Genomic DNA, 20,059 nt, shown 5'->3' on the forward strand with positions numbered 1-20,059 from the left:
GGTTTGCCGTTTCCTACAGGGGCAGTGCGTTTGCCTTTCAAATTCCCGTTGATTGTGTCGCAGCCCGCGTGGTCCCGAGCTCCCCGGCCTGCGCCTGCACGGCCGCGGGACGCCCGCTTGCATTTCCGCCACCGAGGCAATGTTCATTTAACGCTTCCAGAGATCAGAGCTTTCATGTTTGCCACGAAAGCCAGAGAGCCGGGAGCACCTCAGGAGCGGAGATGAAAGGCCATTTGTGTTTGTGCATGTGTATTTAGCGCTTAAAGGGCAGGAAAAAGAAAGAAAATAGATGGTCCCGCTTTGCACTTACTTCAAAATGTGCCTTACTCCCTCTGGTGGGACCATTTAACTCCAGCGCGCCACCCCTCCCCCGCTCTCGCCGCCCCCGTCCGCCCCCCTGCCTCGGCCCACGTGATGGCTGTTCAGGCCCCGCCGAGCCATCTTCCCGTTGCTATGGCAGCCGGCGCGGCGAGCCCGCCCATTGGCTGCAAGCCAGGAGGAATAAAAGGCCCTCGTGTCCTAGGTCTAGTGCCCTGCGCCATGGCCCCGTGCAGGCAGAGGCCTGGGCATGGTGCGTTGCAGGACGGGCCGGGCGCAGGGACCGCCCCCCGCACCGTGCGCCCCACCCAGCTGTCCAGAAACGGTCAGGGTCAATGTCATCAGCTTCTCCATGGAATGGGAAGCAGGTGAAGGACAAAAGCAAGGCTCATAAGGGAAAGTGAGCCACCTTTTCCTTCACCCTTAACAGCTCCCAGCTCTGTTTTTTCTGTAGTGTTGGAATTTGAAATCCGGCCCTGTGACCCTTTCTACTCACAGACACTGCACGTGAGGCCTGAGCCTAAGTTTAGCTGTCAGATTCCATTTACCTTGGCCGTGCCCCGTGGCTCCAAAGCCGCGAGGACAGCACTCCATTGCGACGTCTACTCCCGAGCCTGATTGTTTCGAAAATTATCTTCGTCCTGCTGGGTTCGCTGCTGAACTGGGGAGGCGATTGGAATCACCATCTGGCCTCAGAGCTGCGGGTGACTCTTGTCCTGACCCCGTGGCCTAGTGAACAGATGACCCCGGCGCCTGATCTTGTACCTGGTCAAACAGGTGTGGAGAAGTCTTGGAGGGGAACTGCAGCTACCTGCCTCGGGCTCTCTTCGGCTGGCGACTTGGGTTCCCTGCTAAGTGAGAAAGAGAGCCAGCCACACCCAGAGCCTTCAATCCCCAGAGGGAGGGCACCCACTGCGATTTGGCTGTGGTTGGTCACCTGCCTTCCCCAACATAGGACCAGTCAGCAGATTTGAGAATGCAGAAAGCACTTTCACAAACATTCTCTCCTCTGCTTCTCATAAGGAGCCTGGGAGGCTGTCACTCTAATCGCTGCCCTCCAGGAGAAGCAGCTGGTAACTTGAGACCACATGATACGTACATGGGGGAGCCCAGGATGCACACTCCCGCTCCCTGATTCCAAGCTCTGTGCATGCTCTTTCCATTCTGTCACTGGGCCAGGTAGATTCCCTCTGGACATGTCACACCCTCACAGATTTATAAATAGGGAATGGGCTCTAGGAGGAAGATCACTCCTCCCTTTCTTCTCATTCCGTATCTTGCCAATATCACATTAAAAGAATATGTCACTAGTGTTTAATTTGTCAAGATCAGGGGCTAATGGTTGAGGATTTTTTGTGGTTCCTTCTGCTGGCAGAAACACATTTGCAAACACAAAATCTTTTAATAAAATAGCAAGATTTAGTAAGAAAGAAAAATAGTGTGAGAAAAAAATAGGATCTGATTTGAGGAACATTATTATGCCAGAGACACTTGGTTGACTTAAACACTAATATATTATTTTTATACATATTCACACAAAGGGTGCTGTGTGGTTTCAGGAATCCACAGAGCCTAACACCCAAGCACATGTGATAGGAAAAAAAATTTTAATCCTTTTTTTTTTTTTCATTTTCATTTCTGTTTGGCTTCTTTACAAAGTCGTCACTGAAAATTGCTGTATGGTTATTTTTCCCTCTTGTGTTACAGACCAAACTCAGTGTCTGATGTACAGTGGAATAAGTCAGGAAAGAGACAATATTGGGCAAACCAGTGAAATTAGGCTCTTGTTTACATGAGTAGCCCTTACTGAGATTCAGCTTTTTGTTGCTCTGTGTAGCCTTTTGATGTAGATTCCAGAGTTGTAACTTACATGATAAATTACAAGTCTGTATTTATTCATACATTAGAGATAGGTTATTTTTACCTTTGTGTGTGTGTATACACATTTGCTTGGAATCAGTGAATTTCTAGGCCACATTTAGGCAATTGAACGACCTTTATAAGCAGTTAATTGTCTAGACCCAACGTTTGCTGCAAACACAGTCTGGAGCAAAATGGGAATTAACATTTTTACAAAGACAGGCATAGAAATTCTAATCCAGCAAATTGTTTCCTTCCTCTGGTAGCAGGGCTGAGTCCTACCTGGCTGCAAGGCTGCCATTCACCTGTGTAGCCCAGAAAACAATGGTAAAGACCACCAGAGATAAGACCAGCTAATCCATGCCTTGTAATAGTCAGGTTTCGCAATTCACATCACCTGTCTGCAAAGGTAAACTCACAAACCCCTCCTGAGATATGTGTACAGTCAAATGGGATCACTGCTGTCCCTAGGCCAGCAGCTCTAGAAGCCTATGTCACTTTTTTTTTTTTTTTTTTTTTGAGACGGAGTCTCGCTCTGTCACCCAGGCTGGAGTGCAGTGGTGCGATCTCGGCTCACTGCAAGCTCCACCTCGTGGGTTCACGCCATTCTCCTGCCTCAGCCTCCCGAGTAGCTGGGACTACAGGCGCCCGCCACCACGCCTGGCTAATTTTTTTTATTTTTAATAGAGACGGCATTTCACTGTGTTAGCCAGGATGATCTGGATCTCCTGACCTCGTGATCCACCAGCCTCGGCCTCCCAAAGTGCTGGGATTACAGGCGTGAGCCACCACGCCCGGCCAAGCCTATGTCGCTTTTAAGATGAATCCAAAAAGACTGTGTGCTACTGGCTACAGAAAGCAGCATTAAGTCTGATATACATCAATCCATGTTCAAGCAGATTCCTCTCTGTCTCTGGAAGTTGGTTAATTTTTCTGGTCCTGATATTGGATATTGTTACATTTTCCTTGATAGTGTCATCCGGTGAATGATTTTTCATCTTGAACCTTATACTCCCCCTCTCTCGGCAGCTGGTGCTTCCCTGTTCTTCCTCAGCCATGCTGGGGCTCACTGCAGCCGCCTCTGCTCAACTCGCCTGGGTGCAGCCATCTTCAAGAAAACATTATTAAAGCAATATTATTAGTGTGCAGCAAGGTGCCTTCTTTCTGCTAAATCAGTTTGTAAAGTGGTCCTCACAAATGCACACATTCTTTGTTATGACAGCAGGGCTTCGTGTTTCTGATGCAAGACTAATAAGACTTGGAAGTAGGGAGGTAAACTGGGTGGCCCAGGAAAGCAGGGGTTAGGGGAGTTGATAGAAGATACGAGAAATGAACCTAAGGGGTGATCAAAGAGCAGCCAAAGAAAAAAATATCCTTAAGTGGGAGAAAAAGGCAAATAGGACGTGTGAGGAATTAGGCAGGAGTAGGAAAGAAAACTGTGAACCACTGTATGCACACTTGTGTGAAAGAGGAACCTAGGAAAGTGAGCCCCGAGAAAGCAATACTAGCAGAAAGCAAAAGGTGCTCAAGAATCATTGTGTTGTTTATGTTGAGTGAAATAAGGCAGGCACAGAAAGAAAAATACCGCATGATCTCACTTATATGTGGAATCTGAAGAAGGTGAAATCCTAAAGCAGGGAATAGAAAGGCCAGAGGCCGGGGTGGAGTGGGGAAGGGAGGAGGAGTTGTTGGTCAAAGGGTGCAGAGTTTCAGATCCACAGGAGGAACAGGGTTTGAGATCTATTGCACAGCAGGGTGACTGTAGTCAATAATGTAGTGTATATTTCAGAATAACTAAGAGCACATTTAACACGTCTCACCATAAAAAAACAATAGGTAAGTGAGGGGTTGGATATGCTAACTGGCTTCATTTGATTATTCTACATTGTATGCATATATTAAAACATCATGCACCCCATAAAGATATACAGTTATGATTTGTCAATCAAAAATAATAATAAAAGATTTAAAGAAGAATTGTATAGAAAGAAAAACCTTTCAGGATTGAGAAAATTCTGTGAAGAAGTCACATAGAAATTCTCCAAGAAGTGCCACCTGTGTACTGAAAGCCCCTTTAATGGACTTTTGTGGTGCTTTGGTGATTCATACAACTTCAGACAAATAATTTCCTAACCTGCAAAATTGAGGTAGCAACCCTTGCCCTGATCACTCTCCTTGGGGGTGTTTTTGAGGCTCTAGGGAGCTGATGTGCGGGCAAAGGTTATAATCCAGAAAATGCTCTACAAATTTAAGTAAGGTTTTGGCAGAATTGGGTTGTGGGGAGCAAGTGCCAGGCAAGTTTCCAGTCCTTGCCAAACTGCATTTTCTAAGTGATGAAAGATCTGGCATTTTATTCTTTTCCATTTTTTAATTCACTGGGTTTGTTCCCTTGTTCTTATGAACCTTGACTGCAGAGATAAGTTGACAGTGGCTGACAGATGAAAATTTTCATTGATCTCCTCTCTGGTGCCTGCCTTTCCCAGCCCCTTGGCTTTGGAATGAAAACTGTAAGTCAGGGACACCCACGAAGCGATGATGTTGGAGTTGCAGTTTGTAAAACTCTTACGTTACCATCTCTTTATCTGAGCATGGAGACAGGCCCTTTCTGTAACTTTTCTGGCTAAATAACTTTTCTTCAGAAGGCAACTCATTTTTGAAATTAGACTTGACGTTGTTTCATGAGTTTCCAAAACTTATGATTCGGGTCCACATTGGCTGCTTTTGAATTGGATCTATTTAGATGTCAACATGTACAGCACAAGTACAATGAATTCAGTGTCTGTCCTGTTCTTCGTGGTCAGGATTTTTGTGTTTGTTTTATTCCCTGTTAAGCAAGGGGTTTTCTTTCTTTTTTTTTTTTTTTTGGAGACGGAATCTCGTTCTGTCGCCCAGGCTGGAGTGCAGTGATGTGATCTTGGCTCACTGCAAGCTCCGCCTCCCAGGTTCACGCCATTCTCCTGCCTCAGCCTCCCGAGTAGCTGGGGCTACAGGTGCCTGCCACCACGCCCGGCTAATTTTTTGTATTTTTAGTAGAGATGGGGTTTCACCATGTTAGCCAGGCTGGTCTCAATCTCCTGACCTCGTGATCCCCCCGCCTCGGCCTCCCAAAGTGCTGAGATTACAGGCGTGAGCCACCACGCCCGGCAGCAAGGGGTTTTCAATACAGGCTGTCTGATGACTAACGAGAGGGAACATAAGGACCCTATGGTCTGCCCTTCTAGGCTGTTCTCAGGCCCTACCCCACCCAGGCCTCTGCTCTCCCTCTTCTTAAAATCTTCATGGATCCCCAAGGCAGCTGCCCTAGCTGCCTTGTGTGTGTCTACAATGATGGAGCTATCAGCACTGCCATTTCCTGGCCCGTGTGGTATGAGAATATGAGTAGCCAATAATGCTGTCACAGCCTGGGAAAGAGACGGCAAAGGGAAACAGGCAGCCGCTTGAGACCACGGAGCCACAGCCGCCCATTCCCAGCAGAGCTCGGAGACCACAGTGCCACACCTGCCCATTCCCAGCAGAGCTTGGTGCCATTCTCAGGTCTCCCAAGCTGACCCCAGGTGTCCATGCTTTTATGGGTTAATACCACCAGGGTATTGAACTAGATTTTGACAATCAAAAAAAAAAATGTATATCCCAATTCCATGTATGGTGGCAAGCCTATGAGCCATCAAATTAGGAGTTATTATCTATCTATCTATCTGAGACAAAGTTTTCCTCTGTCACCCAGGCTGGAGTGCAGTGGCGTGATCTTGGCTCACTGCAACCTCTGCCTCCCGGGTTCAAGTGATTCTCGTCCTTCAGCCTCCAGAATAGCTGGGATTATAGGCATGTGCCACCACGCCCAGCTAGTTTTTGTATTTTTGGTAGAGACAGGGCCTCGCCATGTTGGCCAGGCTTGTTTTGAATTCCTGGCCTCAAGTGATCCGCCTGCCTCAGCCTCCCAAAGTGCTGGGATTCCAGGCATGAGCCACTGTGTCCCACCAGATTGGAAGTTATTATACCCACTTTATAAAGTGGTGAGGGTGGCATGTTTTGATTCAATTCAAAAGGTATTTACCAAGTACCTCTGTATTCAAGGGAGGGGATGTGGAAGCAACCTATATGCAAACTTAAAACCTGCAAAGGCATCAGCAAAGAGCATCTCACATCAGCTTCTCTGTTCCCTTGGTCCCTACTTGTCTTCACAGAAAGAACAGTTCTTGTGTGGTAATCAAAACGGTATTTCTTTGAGAAAAAAGATGCCCCTGATAAGAAAGACAACAAATACGTTGATGCGGAAACGGCCTCCAACATGAAGTAAGATTTCCAACTGATCAGATCCTTAATTTAGATGCCAAGTGAGAGGTTGACTATTTGTAGGGCTCTGTGGATTCCAGACTTCCACTCAGACCTACTGAGTTAGGGTCCTTAGGGGTGGGGCCAGGAAATATGAAATGTTTAAAACTCCTGTATTAGGCAGTTCTCACGTTGCCATAAATACCTGAGACTGAGTAATTTATAAAGAAAAGAGGTTTAATTGGCTCATGATTCTGCAGGCTTTACAGGAAGCCTGCTGGCATCTGCTCGGCTCCTAGGGAGGCCTCAGGAAGTTTCTGATCATGGAGGAAGGTGAAGGGGGAACAGGCACATCACATGGTGAAAGCAGGAGCAAGGGAGAGAGAGTTAGGGGGAAGTGCCACACGTTTTGAAAGACCAGATCTCCTGTGCACTCAGAGTGAAAGCCGACTTATCACCAAAGAATGGCCCAAGCCATTCATGAAGCATCTGCCTTCATGATCCAAACACCTTCCACTAGGCTCCACCTCCAGGACTGGAGATGACATTTCAACATGAGATTTGGGCAGGGACATATATTTAAACCATATCAACTCTCTAAGTGATTTTCATACAGACCTGGGCTTGCACCTCTCAAGGTAGTAGATTAGTACTTAGTCTTGGGCATCAGACAGACATAGGCACCTGTTTGAGCCTGGATAGGTAACTTAACCTCTCAGCCTGTTTCCTAATCTATAAAATGTAGCTAATCATAGGAACCTCAGAGGTTGATGGTGTGACGTAAGTGAGATGACATGTGCCAAGCTCCCAACTCGCGGTGTTCTGTCTGCAGCTGTATCCGCAATGGGCATGAATGGGCAGATGATTTGCCCAAGGCATATGAACATCAAACAGTCAGCTGTTGATGAGGAAGGCATGGCTCGGGACAGTGCCAGCTAAGATACATCTAGAACCCCGTTTTCCATCAGTGCATTTCCTCCTGTGACATAAGCTGTGCCTCTTGTGTGCTAGGCTCCCAGCCCAAGGTTAGGGGCTTTGGGGAAGCTTAACTGTGAGGTCCTCATCTAGGAGCGTCTTTCCACTGCCGTCTAAGCTGTGTGTGTCAGTTGGGTTCAAAGAGTTAAAAATATCTGGTTAGTAATCAGCTGTGCAAAAGCAACACTTTTCATTCTTAAGTTCTGTTCTCCAGTGTGTTGAGATTTTTCGGCTCATTTGTTCCCATGGGTCTCCCAAGCATGGCCTTGAGCAGCAGTTCTCAGACTTTTTGACCTCGGGACCTCTTTGCACTCAAAAATTATTGAGGACCCCAACGAACTTTTGTTTGATATTTACCAGATTAAAAATTAAAACTGAGAAATTAAAAAAACCCGAGCACACATTCATTCCATCAGCCATCGAGTGTTGATGTCATCACACTCCGTGTAGCTTCCAGAAAACTTCACCTGCACTCATGAGAGAATAAGAGTGAACAGGGAAATATATCTTAGCATGATGATAAGAATAATTTTGACCTTGTGGATCCTGGAAAAGATTCTGGAGGTCCCTGGGGGCCTCTGAGCCGCACGGAACTGCTGATCTTGATTGCACAGGTTACCCAACCCTGTTCGTCTGCCTCACAGAGAAGCGCAGAAGTCAAATCTGAGGCCATTGTATCACTGAGCAGCACAGCTGGGGCAGGATCTTAGGGAAGGCCTCCGAGTCCAGCGCAGTTCCCTGGCCTTACAGACGAGGAACCTGAGCCCCAAAGAGGTAAAACAATGCTTCCAAGCTCACACAGCGTGGGTGCCAAGCTCAGTTAAAAACCCAGAGCTTCTGCCCAGTGGGCTTGCCCCTGCATCCCAGTTGAGTGACTTAGGGACCAGGCTCCGGTGAAAGACAGCTTGGTTCCAATCCCAGCTCTGCCACTGTGTGACTTCGGGCAAGTGTCTTAACTTCTCTGGCCTGAGCGTTCTCATACATAAAATGTGAATAATAAAAAATAGCTGCTTCATAGGCTTGCTGGGAAAATTAAATGAGATAACGTGTGGAAAGGAACTGGCATCTCGCATAAGCATTACACACACACACACACACAGACACACACACACATTTTAGCTTCACAGCTAATTCTTAGAGGGATACATTTGTAATATTATAGCAGTCACTACTTCTAGAAATCATGACCAGCTTTTCTCCATCTCTTGGTCTCAATTGTTCCTTTTCCCAACAACCTTCAGGCTTGCTCAGCAGCATTGCAGGGGAAAGGGATTTCAGAATCCATGGTGAGAACACCGTCTCTATCTGCCTTCACAACAGACTGAAGGCAGAGCTAAGATCGGATGTAATTAGTTTACATGTCAGGCCCAACAATCCATGCTGTATGTCATGCAGGAGTGATCAGTGTTTTCAAGGTGGAATGCAATCTCATAATGAAGCGGTGAATAGTATTATTGCAGTTGAATAACCTGCAGCATGATGTATGGTGATTAGAATTTGTTTCTGGCATATGGTTTTCTTTTTCTTGTTTTTCCCCCAAAGTGGAATGTCTGCTTCTGTAGCACCATCCATTTGCAAACTGCGTTCCCAAACCACTCTTTAATTGTCTCCTACATCAGTTCATGGGAGAGCTTAGTGAGGGTAGGTAACCCAGTGCTCCTTATTCAATAAATGTAAACGTAGCGCTTTACATTTGTAAAGGGTGGTGGGGGGTCCCTGGTGACCTGCACACACAAGTCAATAGATTTCTGATGAAAAAATTTTAATATTAAAACATCATACATAAATTTGAAGACTTCATATGCAAACAGCAACAAAACCAAAAAGTAACAAAGGACAGAGATTTTAAAATAATCTCTTATAAATAACTAGTTTTATCTCCCCAGCCAGATAAAATAATCTGCACTCTGTGTGCTACCTCAGATCCTGTTCAGACATATGTGGGTATCAATAATGAATGAATCAATTGATTCATCCTCAGTCTTGCTGAGTGTCTCTCTGGGAGATACCACTTGTGGCTCTTGTTTACCCAAAGATCACTTTGAAGATAGAACATTCTATAGTCCCAGATAGCATCTTCTGGCCTGGAACTGACATAAGATCCATATCTCTAAGCCACAGGACTGGAGCTTCTCCCTCTTGCTAAGGAAGTCGCATGTATCACCCAAAAGATACTGGCTTTGAGGTGAGAAGACCTGGATTCTCATATCGTCCCTTGTACTAACAGCAGTGTGATCGAGGCAAGTGCCTTGACTCTCTGGTCTTCCTTCACCCCATCTGTACGGTGATCTCTCAGCAGCTGTTCACCTCTAATGGTGGACTATAGAGTGGTGGCTGAATCCCTCCACCATCAGGCAATCAAAGCCAGCCATTTCCACCGAGGCAGGTGCATCACAAGGTCAGGAGTTGAAGACCAGCCTGGCCAAGATGGTGAAACCCCATATCTACTAAAAATACAAAAATTAGACAGGCGTGGTGGTGGGCGCCTGAAGTCCCAGCTACTGGGGAGGCTGAGGCAGGAGAATCGCTTGAACCTGGGAGGCGGAGGTTGCATCAATCCGAGATTGCGCCACTGGCACTCCAGCCTGGGTGACAGAGTGAGACTCCGTCTCAAAAAAAAAAAAAAAAAAAAAAAAAAAGCCAGCCATTTCCAATGGCCTTGACATAAGGATTATGTTGCATTAAGTAAGGATCAGTAAGGATCTGAATGAGCTAACTACCATGAGGTTGAATGAATCTAGAGCTTGATCTCAGGTTTGCATGTCAGGGATAGCTCAGTTCACCAACACATTCTCCATTACTGTGTGAGGTGGTGTACAAGACCTCAGGTTCACTCTTGGGCCTGGGAATGACTGCAGTGGACATATTTATTCTTCCTTAGTGTGTCAGGTGTCTATCACAGCATAACAAACTACCCCAATCATGGTGGTTTAAGACAAAAATAATTGTTCTTATGATTCTGTGGGTTGGCTGCATTGTTCTGTCGATTTTGCCTGGACTCATTCATGGGACAGCATTCGGTTGGTGGGTCACCTGGAGGCAGGGCTCAGTTGGGAAGATGGGGCTGTCTGGATCTCTCTCTCTTTCCATGGTCTTTCCCCCTCAAGGTTAGCCTGGCCTGGGTTGGCTCTAGAGATAGTGACGCCACGCTGAGCCCCAATTCCAAGAGCTTATCAAGCCTCTGCTTCCTATGCTGATGTTCCTTGGCTAAAACAAGTCATATGTTCAAGCCCAAAGTTAATGTGGGGATGGGGACTGCCCCTCTTAGTGTAGATACCAGGAGGTGTGATTTATCGAGGCTGTTAGTGTAATGGTCTTCCCACCTTAGCCTCAGTTTCCATGTCGGTTAGATGGGAATAGGTTACTAAGCATGTAAGGAGGGCCAGCCTGAGTTGAGGTATTTTCCATGTCACATCCATTTCTAACTGAGTGTGTGATCATAGGATTCACATTCCTCATGAATGAAGAAGTCTTGTACCAAGCGATCCAAGGGTCCACCATTATCACCACCTGACTTCAGCACACACATACACAGACACACACTTTTGTTTCATCTTCCACACAATGTAAAAATCAAATATGATTGGAAGAATCTTCAAAGTGGTAGAGGACTATACCAATGGGATATATTATTACAAATAATAATTATGAAGAATTCTAATATATTTTCCAAAAACTTATGAGATGCTAAACATCTCTGTTACATATTGCACATTTAAAAATAATTACATTATGAGAAGTGCGTTATTCGGGTTTCTGTTTCTTTTCTGGTGTTTTAAGCTCGCTCTAAAAAGGCCTGGCAAATCAAGATGTGTTTGCATGAAACCAAAGGCACTAGGAGGAGACTAAAAGGTCAAATCTACCTTTTAGGTGCAGCCTGCATTCAAAATGGAGGCATTTCAGCTTACTCAAGTCTTTATTTAGTCTAACCACTTGGCAACCTACTTTATTTAGTTTAATCTCCTGGCAACCTACTCTAACCACTTGGAAAACTACAGCCTACATACAGAATCATAGTTCAGCCATCCATTCCTACCTTCCTAGTGTTTCTGTTTATTTGCTTGGCTCATTGTATTGTGTTTATGTGTACATGTTTGTGAGGGCAGCTCAACTGTGACCTCTTGTGCAGTGTTCCAAATTTACAAAGTTCCCTAAGGATACCAGGCCATCCCTGGCCCTCTTTTCTCTTGTATATGGGCAAAGGCTGAGTGACTTGGGTTCCTGACCTCAGTAAATGCAGTCTTATCCTCACCCATTGCTTTGCTTATTCACTGTACCTAGTCCTGAAAATATGGGAGTATAGATTCAGAATCAGCTCTCACCTCTGTGTGGATGACTTTGCGCTCAGCATGCATTTCATAGCCCTGCTCATGGCTTATAAGGTCCTCTCTAACATGGCTGCTGGTTCCCCACTCTCCTAAGTGTAAACACCCTCCCCCACTCTAGGGACTGTCCATCGCATCATGCATCCACTGCACCCCAGCCTTCATAACTCACATGCTGATATGGAAATAAACGAAGACCACCAAATGGAAACAAGCAAAGCCTCTTGAATCAGAGCTTGCTACAGCCAGAGGGCCAGCCACTAGCCCTTGCGTTCGGCAGAGACTGAAAGGCAAGCGAAAGAGAGAAAGCTCCAGAGTGGAAAAGAGGGAAAGCTTCAAGTATGTCCTGATTGGAGGCTGTTGGCCTGGGGAAGTTGCAGACAGGCTAACAAGATGCGGGGAATCTTGTGTAATAGATTAGGGGTACCTATTTAGCTTTCTTGGGTTAGTCCTAGAATTTCAAGCCGGGACAAAAGTTAGGGAAACTGTCAGGGAAATTAATCAAGTCCTTGCCATTTGGGGCTGATTGCTAAAGGGGTTGTTGTTTGGCTTCCGGAACTGGTGACTGTAAACAGTAGGTTGGCTTCCTGGGCTGGTTGCTGCAGGTTGTGGGTGAAGGTTCTGTTTTTATATAGTCAGACTAGTGTCCATTTGTATCTTCAGCCTCTCACCATTCCCCCAACTGAAGGTGCTGCTGTTACTTGTTCCCTGTCCTCACAGACCCTCTTTCCACACCCCATCATTCTGGCTGAAGCCCCCTCTGATGTGTTTTCACAGCACCTGCACTTTGATCACAACACATGTCCTCTTTATTTTAGTCATTACTGGTTCGTTTTCCCTTTTGGTCCAAACACTCCTTGAGGGCAGGGGTTCTGTCTTGTTCATCACTGTATCTTCCCTAGTCCCTTGCACCGTGTCTGGCTCCAGTCAGCTTATAGTAAATACCTATTAAACAAATGATTGATGAATACCAAATACAGCCTGATAAATCTCCCTCTTTCCACTCCCTGGTCTGCATTTCTCCCTGCCTTACGGATATCTGCAACTGGATATCCCACTTGTATCTCAAAATTAACATGTCTAAAACCAAACATTTGATCTTTCTCCCAAGCCATTCCTTCTTGTGATGTCCTGATTTGTAAAGTCCCACCATGCTCACAAACACTCTGCCTTGTCCCCTGCAGCTATCATTGGGTCCCCATCATCTTCATCTCTTGCATTTCTTTCCCATTTCTTTTTATTCCCACCTCAGCCTTTGTTCTGGTTTGGACTCTGACCTCAGCCTGCCGCCTGGTCACTGGGTTCCAGTCTCAGTCACCCTCTCGAATCCATCCTCCACGCCATCCCAAAGTTCCACTTTGCTTATGCTTCTGTCTTACGGGAAACCCTTCTGTGGCCTCGCGTGTCTCAGCCTAGCCTTCAGAGCTCTCAACCGTATGAAATAATCCTGTCCGTAGTGCTCATTACTCCTTGCCACACGCTTGACTTTTCAATCCCGTTACCCTAGTTATTTCTAGGACATGGCAGTTCCTCCCTTCCTTTCTGCTGCCTTTACCACCTCCGCAGCTTAAACAATGACTGAACATTCCCTTGTCTCCAGTGGCAGTTATAGATACTACGCTGTACTGTAGTGATCGATGCGGATGTCTTCTTTCCCTTACTGAACTAAGCTCATTGAAACATCCACCCTAGCTGGTTTTTGCCATTTATAGAGTAGGCACATGGTAAATATCTGTTGAGTAAATGAATGATGCAGCTGGTCATTGCCTCTAGAATAACCCTCACGTTAAGGTGGGTTCATCCTTAGATGGATTTGGGATTGATGAATTCAAACGTGCAGTTAAGAGTTTGCTTGTAAATCCTGAGACCATATAGACAGAGTAGCAGCATAATTGTGTGTCTGAACCGTCAGTGTTTACTCAGCCCTTCCTTTTGTAGTTCTAGTAAATTGCTTTGTATTTGAATCCGTGCTAGGGCCTTCTCCACGGAGATTTTTTTTTCTTGAGGCCTACACCAGCAGCATGGCCAAATGCCTATTTCCCAACTTATATCCAGAAATTATTGCCTTTTTTTTTTTTTTTTTTTTTTTTTGACAGAGTCTTGCTCTTGCTCTGTCGCCCAGGCTGGAGTGCAGTGGCGTGATCTCGGCTCACTGCAACCTCTGCCTCCTGTGTTCAAGCAGTTCTCCTGCCTCAGCCTTCCAAGTAGCTGGGACTACAAGCATGCGCCACCACGCCCTGCTAATTTTTGTATTTTTAGTAGAGATGGGGTTTCACCATGTTGGCCAGGATGGTCTTGATCTCTTGACCTCATGATCCACCCGCCTCAGCCTCCCAAAGTGCTGGGATTATAGGCGTGAGCCACTGTGCCCGGCCGAAAGTGACTTATATTTGCATAGATTATCTCTGTAAAAAGTGAAAGGTCGTGATCTGCTTGCCTCGGCCTCCCAAAGTGCTGGGATTACAGGTGTGAGCCACCATACCTGGCCCTGGCTTTTCTTTAGTAGAAGTTCAGTTCATACTACCAAGGCATCTAAAATATTTATCTCCTTACTCATTAAAACTCGGCAGTTACACGTCATACTGGAAAGAGGGATAGGTTGGCAGAATTGGGGATCAACAGGTATCTGGGATCTGCAGGGTCTTGGCAGGAGAAGGCTTGCTGGGGACAAGGCACAGGAGTGTGCGTAACGATCTCATAGACCAGCATGGTGGAAAAGAGGGAAACAACCGCCCTATCGCTCACGAGATCTAAAAAAGCCTGCCAGCTTGGTATTTTGGTCCCTGGATTTATGTATCTGATGAAGATAAAACATTCAGAGAATGCCAGCCCCGTGTAGAACACCAGCCTAAGAGAATGGAATAAAAAGAATGCCGACAAAATTTGAATAATCATATGCGATACATCTATTCGTTCTAAAACATGATTAGATAATGCAAATTATACATGATAATCATAAATTAAAACAATTATAAATAAGACAGAATACATTTATTGTTTAAATTGTTGAAGTTTATATTTAGAAATTGCTCTGGGTAGCATCAACATTGACTCTGCTGGAGGATTCACCTTTGCTGTCATAGGTGCAAACCAAGCATTTCAAACAGTTTTAATAGCAATCTGTGCTTCCGATGCGGTGAACTGGGTTTCTGCTCTGCCGTGCTCTTTCCCGTTCTCTGTGGTTTTATCATCCTCGGCCTGCACACGTACCGTTCCCTTTGCCTAGAATATCTTTTCCTTTTTTGTTTATTCTTCAGGGTTTAATGAAAACCCTGACTCTTCTGTGAGGCCACCCCACTTCCCTTTGGTATTGCTTTTCTCCTCTGCTTCCGCATGGCATCTTGCACATTTGCTAACATGCACTCATGACCTTGAACATCCCTTGAGCACAGGTCTCTGTTCCCCTCTGGGAGCCTCCCCTGGCTCATGCCTCAATGATGAGGAAGACCCTGTCTGAGTTACTTTTGTGGCCTTCATCCCCTCTATGCCTAGTACGGGGCCTGGCGCTCCTTGATTGGAAAGCAAGAAATATTTATTTAATGAAATGTCACTAACACAAGCTGAGGCTCTTTTAGTTCTAAGAAAACGGCCATCTCCCCGTTGCTGTTTTGGCCCCTCTAGTCCTGTGTCCTTGACGTCTGTGACCGGTCACTTCTGAGTTCTGTCTGTGAGGCTCACTGCTGCTAGCATGTTGGAGCCCAAGGGCATTGAGGGGCCTTCCCCTGTCACCCCCTTGTGTTACAGACACACATTCCAGAGAGGTGAACCCTCGCTGAAGGTTACAGGTTCCCTTCCAGCTACCGCTGAAGCTTGTGGCTTCGTTAAACAGGCCTCCCTGAGTAGAAATGATGGACTCTTCTGAGTTGAGAGACCTCGGATTGTACTTGAAACTTTCCAATCTCCAGCTGGGCCATTTGGGGCACTTCCTCTTCTTGTGTGAAATCATTAGCCACAATCCAGAGACCTACGAGTGGAATTTGGTCTGCAGTCTTCGTTTCTTTCTTTAAAGTTTGAATTCTGATGCTTCTCACAAAGACACCTGCTTTGCAGATAGCTCTGGTCCCCACCGTCCATCCCCGCAGTTACTGCATCTTTGAGAAACTTGTGTTTTATACTCACAGCGCTTCACAGCTTGCACTAGCCATGTTCCAAGTCTTCGGCCGCTGCATGCAGCCAGCAGTTAGAGTGCGGGACTGGACAGCGCCGGCCGGATGCTTCTGCCTTCGCTCATTGACGGTTCTTGCTGGCTTCAGAAGGCATTTAGATCTGACACTGTGGATGAAAAGGCCCTATAAAGCCCTTCCTACTCTGACATCCAGTGAATCTACTATTAAGATGGATTTTAGAGTTAAATGAGTCCAGGACGACCATCGCTGTCTCACCGAATTGGAACTCACTGGTCAGCAGCCGTAATGTTTGAACTGGAACCAGAAAATAGCTCTCAAATTTGCAGAGTCAGCTTTGCCGGGCTTCAGGCTGAGTGGGCTCATAGCTGGTTGGCCCTGTATCTCTGGCCTGGGCACCGTGGCTCCTTGCCAAGGCCGGCAACCCTTGATGGTGGCAGCACGGAGCAGACCGAGCCCCCAGCCGACTTACCCCCGAGGCCTTGCGCCTCCCCCTTCACAGCATTGCTCCTTCCCTCTTCCAGTTCCCAGGGTCGCTTCAGGCTGACCTAGCCCTCTGCCTAGTCAGCTGTCAGGGAGGGGAAGTGGCAAGTCCAAGGCAGCCAGAGGGCTTCCTACTGCCCGCCCTGCCTGTGGCATTTCTTAAGGTGACAAAGAGTGTGTTTTTAAACCACCCTCCAAAACTCTTATTCCCCATGAATTCTCTGCAGCTGCTCCAGAATTGACTGGAAAGAGAACCTCGGTTAAGCTGCCTATGCAGCAGAATGCTGTGAGTCAGACGACGTCCTGCCAAGTGCAACCTGAGATGCTTCAGTGGAAGCTTGTTCCTCGGTGGTGACACCTTGTCTCCACGCTCATCCATTGGAGTGAAAATTCATCTCTTTCCCTCCCAAAAACATCATGTAATGAATGATGGTTGTTTTTGGTCTGAAGGAGACTTTTTTTTTTTTTTTTTTTTTAAGACGGAGTCTTGCTCTGTTGCCGGGCTGGAGTGCAGTGGCGTGATCTTGGCTCACTGCAACCTCTGCCTCTTGGATTCAAGTGATTCTCCTGCTCCAGCCTTCCAGGCATCTGGGACCACAGGCATGCGCCACCATGCCTAGCTAATTTTTGTATTTTTGGTAGAGATGGGGTTTCACCATGTTGACCAGGATGGTCTCGGTCTCTTGACCTCATGATCCACCCGCCTCAGCCTCCCAAAGTGCTGGGATTATAGGCGTGAGCCACTGTGCCCGGCCGAAAGTGACTTATATTTGCATAGATTATCTCTGTAAAAAGTGAAAGGTCTCTGTGAACGTCTGGTACTTATAAAATATCTTTGTAGGGCAGGATGGGAGATGATTAAACTACTTCCTCATTTAGACAGTGCCACCTGTAAGAAGACTTGTGGTCTGGATTCAAAGATGGTTATCCACAGTGAGATGAATAGAAGGCAGTACTTCTCAAACTTTCATGTTCACCAAAGTCACCTGGGGATCTTGGTAAAATGCAGATTCGGATATAGCAGGTCTGGATGAACCCGGACTGCTTTTCCTAATAAACTCCCAGAAGAGGCGCAGGTTTTAAGGCTATGAGGTGCTTCTCTGGACCCTGGCTGTCCGACGGCCACATTTAATGAGAAGAGAACCCAGCTGTGTGGTTGTTGACTGTGATGAGGATCGCACTGACTTAGAAAGTTATGACTTTAATGTTCCTTAGTCGAATCACTAAGATTTCTATATAAAACAGCAGAAAATATGGGAGTTTGGAGAAGAGAAAAATGAGCTGGATGAAATAGCTTCCTAGCTCCTGATTCATCATTGGGCATCAGCTATTTTGTGTGCTGGTGCCGATGAGCAGGAGAACACGTCGTGAACAGAGTTGTGTCATAGTTGGACGAGAAGATGTTGTAGGGTTCAGTTCGTGTAGTGAATTTTTCCTGAATCCTTAAATTCTCATATATAAAAACATATAGATATGAAGACATTACAATAATATAGAAAAGACTGTGTATGTATGTGTGTATGTGTACCCTATGAGAAATGTTTTTGCTGGTATGTGAAGGGGAAAATCTAGTGTTTGGAAAGAGTTCTCCACTGTGCTTTGGGACTACAAGTTCAGCTTGGGGCAGGGCAGCAGAGTTGAAGAGGAGGCAGGGAGGGCAGAATGAAGCCATCGTCCCTGCGCAGCATATCGCGTGTTACTTTTATGTTGGTGAAAGAATGATCCGAGGAGCCAGCTTATCAGTGTGGAGAAGATTGCAGCTGCAATTTGCTGGTTAGTCTCTGTTCTTTTAACGCTTTCCTGAAGTGCCATTTTGTCTCGGTAAAATGCTCCCTAAAAATACTCAAATATTTTTAGTTGTAGAGTACAAATCAGATTGAGCTGCACATTTCCCTGGTGAGCAAAAGTGATGAGTTTGTGTTCATTAACTCGAGGCCATCTGGTGCAGACACGCTGCCGTCTGTGAATCAAACGTGCATCAAACTCCAGGGATCAGAACGCGTGCCAGAGCCAGTGTTTTGGAGAGTCAACAACAACCGGGGGAGAAAGAGGCCCCGGCTATATTTTTCTTTTAAAAAATCGGCTCTGCCTTGCAACATATCAGAGCATCCCGTGCTGCCCAGCTGATGAGCCCACTTGCAGTCTCTCCGTTGCCCGTCTGAACTGTCTTTGGGGTGTGCTCTGAACTGTTTTTGAGGTGTGTCTCTGTGGTTGAAGTCATCTTGCCTGATACCATCTTGGTTTGGGTAGGGGGAGAGGTGGAGAGAGCATTCCAGTCCCTTTCTCTGCATTTTTCTGTAACCACAGGCCTGAGCCACAGACAAGCGTGTGCACACACACACATTCTCACTGTGAGACAAAGAATTGTGAGGCAAAGCAATGCTCAAGGTAGTTGACATGTTGCAGAACATTCTTGGGAGAACTGCCTTCTGCAAATAACCAATTTCTTGAGGAGACAGTGCTTCTTGCAGTCTTGCCAATAAAAAGCCACTCAGCAGCAGCTAGCTTTCTGTTTAGCGCACTCACCAAAATATATATACATGAAAGAAATTGCTACGCTGATCTGGTACTGAAGACCACCAGAGCCCTCCGTGGCGTGTACGGAGGAGGGACCTAGGAGGGTCTGGGAGTCTCCTTGGAGGTTCCTCCCACTTCGGCATCCATGAGTCCTGTATTTGGTACCGGAGGCCCATGTATCTGTGTTAGCAGTCGGTCCCCTGCAGAGCACGACAGCTGACGTTTCTGTAATGAGATGCAATTTTCTGGGTACCTCTGTACCGTCTTTCTAGCTATGCCTTTTCCTTTAGGTACCCAAGCATGTTCAGTGGAGGAAGAGAACACAGACTGGGCTGCAGATGGAGGGAAGATGAGTATAGGGACTCTCCCTGTCTGTCCCTGTACCTGCCCACTGCCACCTGTCTACGTCCTGAGATACCCAGCAGAGGACAGGGTTCCACTTGGAAAATTCTTTTGAATCTCACACAAGACTATAATAAACAGAGAGAGAGAAACAACAAGACATTTTACCATGTCTTGTGTCATGTAGGAAACTTTACATTTCAGAAAATATGAAGAAAAAAAGATGAAGGAAAGGGCTTTAAGGATACAAAGGACCTTATTATGGAAGGAAAGTAGTGTTGTCAAGAGAGCTAAAATGAACTTTTCTTTTTCCAGTGGGTTAACTTTTAAAAGTGCATGTTATTTAGTGCCCTGCATTGCAGTGTATCTTATTATAACCTTACCAGCCCCAGCTCCTTCACTGTTTTCATTGTTTGCTAATATGGTAATCATGAAATAGCACTTTGTTTTTTGAATCTTTGGTTAGCATTAGAGTTTATCATTTGCTTTTTGTTTGTAAGCCCTGAATGAAGGTTTACTTGCACTTAGGAAAGCCCATTGTCCAGTATGCAGACAAGTTAGCTCACTGAAGGTCTTACCAAGCCATTAGTTGAATTATAATGCATTTGCTACAGCCTGGATCTGTAAATTGATGGAATCCACATTGTTGGCAAGATTCAAGGGTAGCACACACCCTGAACACACAAATGCGAGGACACAACAGCAAGAATGAGTAAGCGAGAGAATCAGGTGAGTTTCTAAGGAGCTTTCTGGAGGAACAGAACTTTGTTTTACTTTTTGATTCTGCAATTAATGTTTATAGTGGAAAACAGGTAAGACAATAATAGTACCTTTGCTAATCAT

General features: G+C 46.0%; 1 protein-coding gene across 12 annotated transcripts in view; it reads left to right on the forward strand.

Annotated features, from left to right (window-relative positions):
- Positions 1-20,059, forward strand: part of MSRA (methionine sulfoxide reductase A) — a 461,700-nt gene that overhangs the window by 282,128 nt on the left and 159,513 nt on the right. Inside the window, exon 6 of one of the 12 annotated variants that reach the window (XM_063816129.1) lies at positions 6,363-6,471. The exons of the other annotated variants lie outside the window; for them this stretch is intronic. Within the exon in view, the coding sequence (XP_063672199.1) occupies positions 6,363-6,470 (108 nt within the window). The 3' untranslated portion in view covers position 6,471. The remainder of the gene's footprint in view (positions 1-6,362; positions 6,472-20,059) is intronic. 12 annotated transcript variants of the gene reach the window in all.

The sequence above is a fragment of the Pan troglodytes genome, chromosome 7, assembly GCF_028858775.2.
Source record: "Pan troglodytes isolate AG18354 chromosome 7, NHGRI_mPanTro3-v2.0_pri, whole genome shotgun sequence".
NCBI classification, from domain to species: Eukaryota; Metazoa; Chordata; class Mammalia; order Primates; family Hominidae; genus Pan; species Pan troglodytes.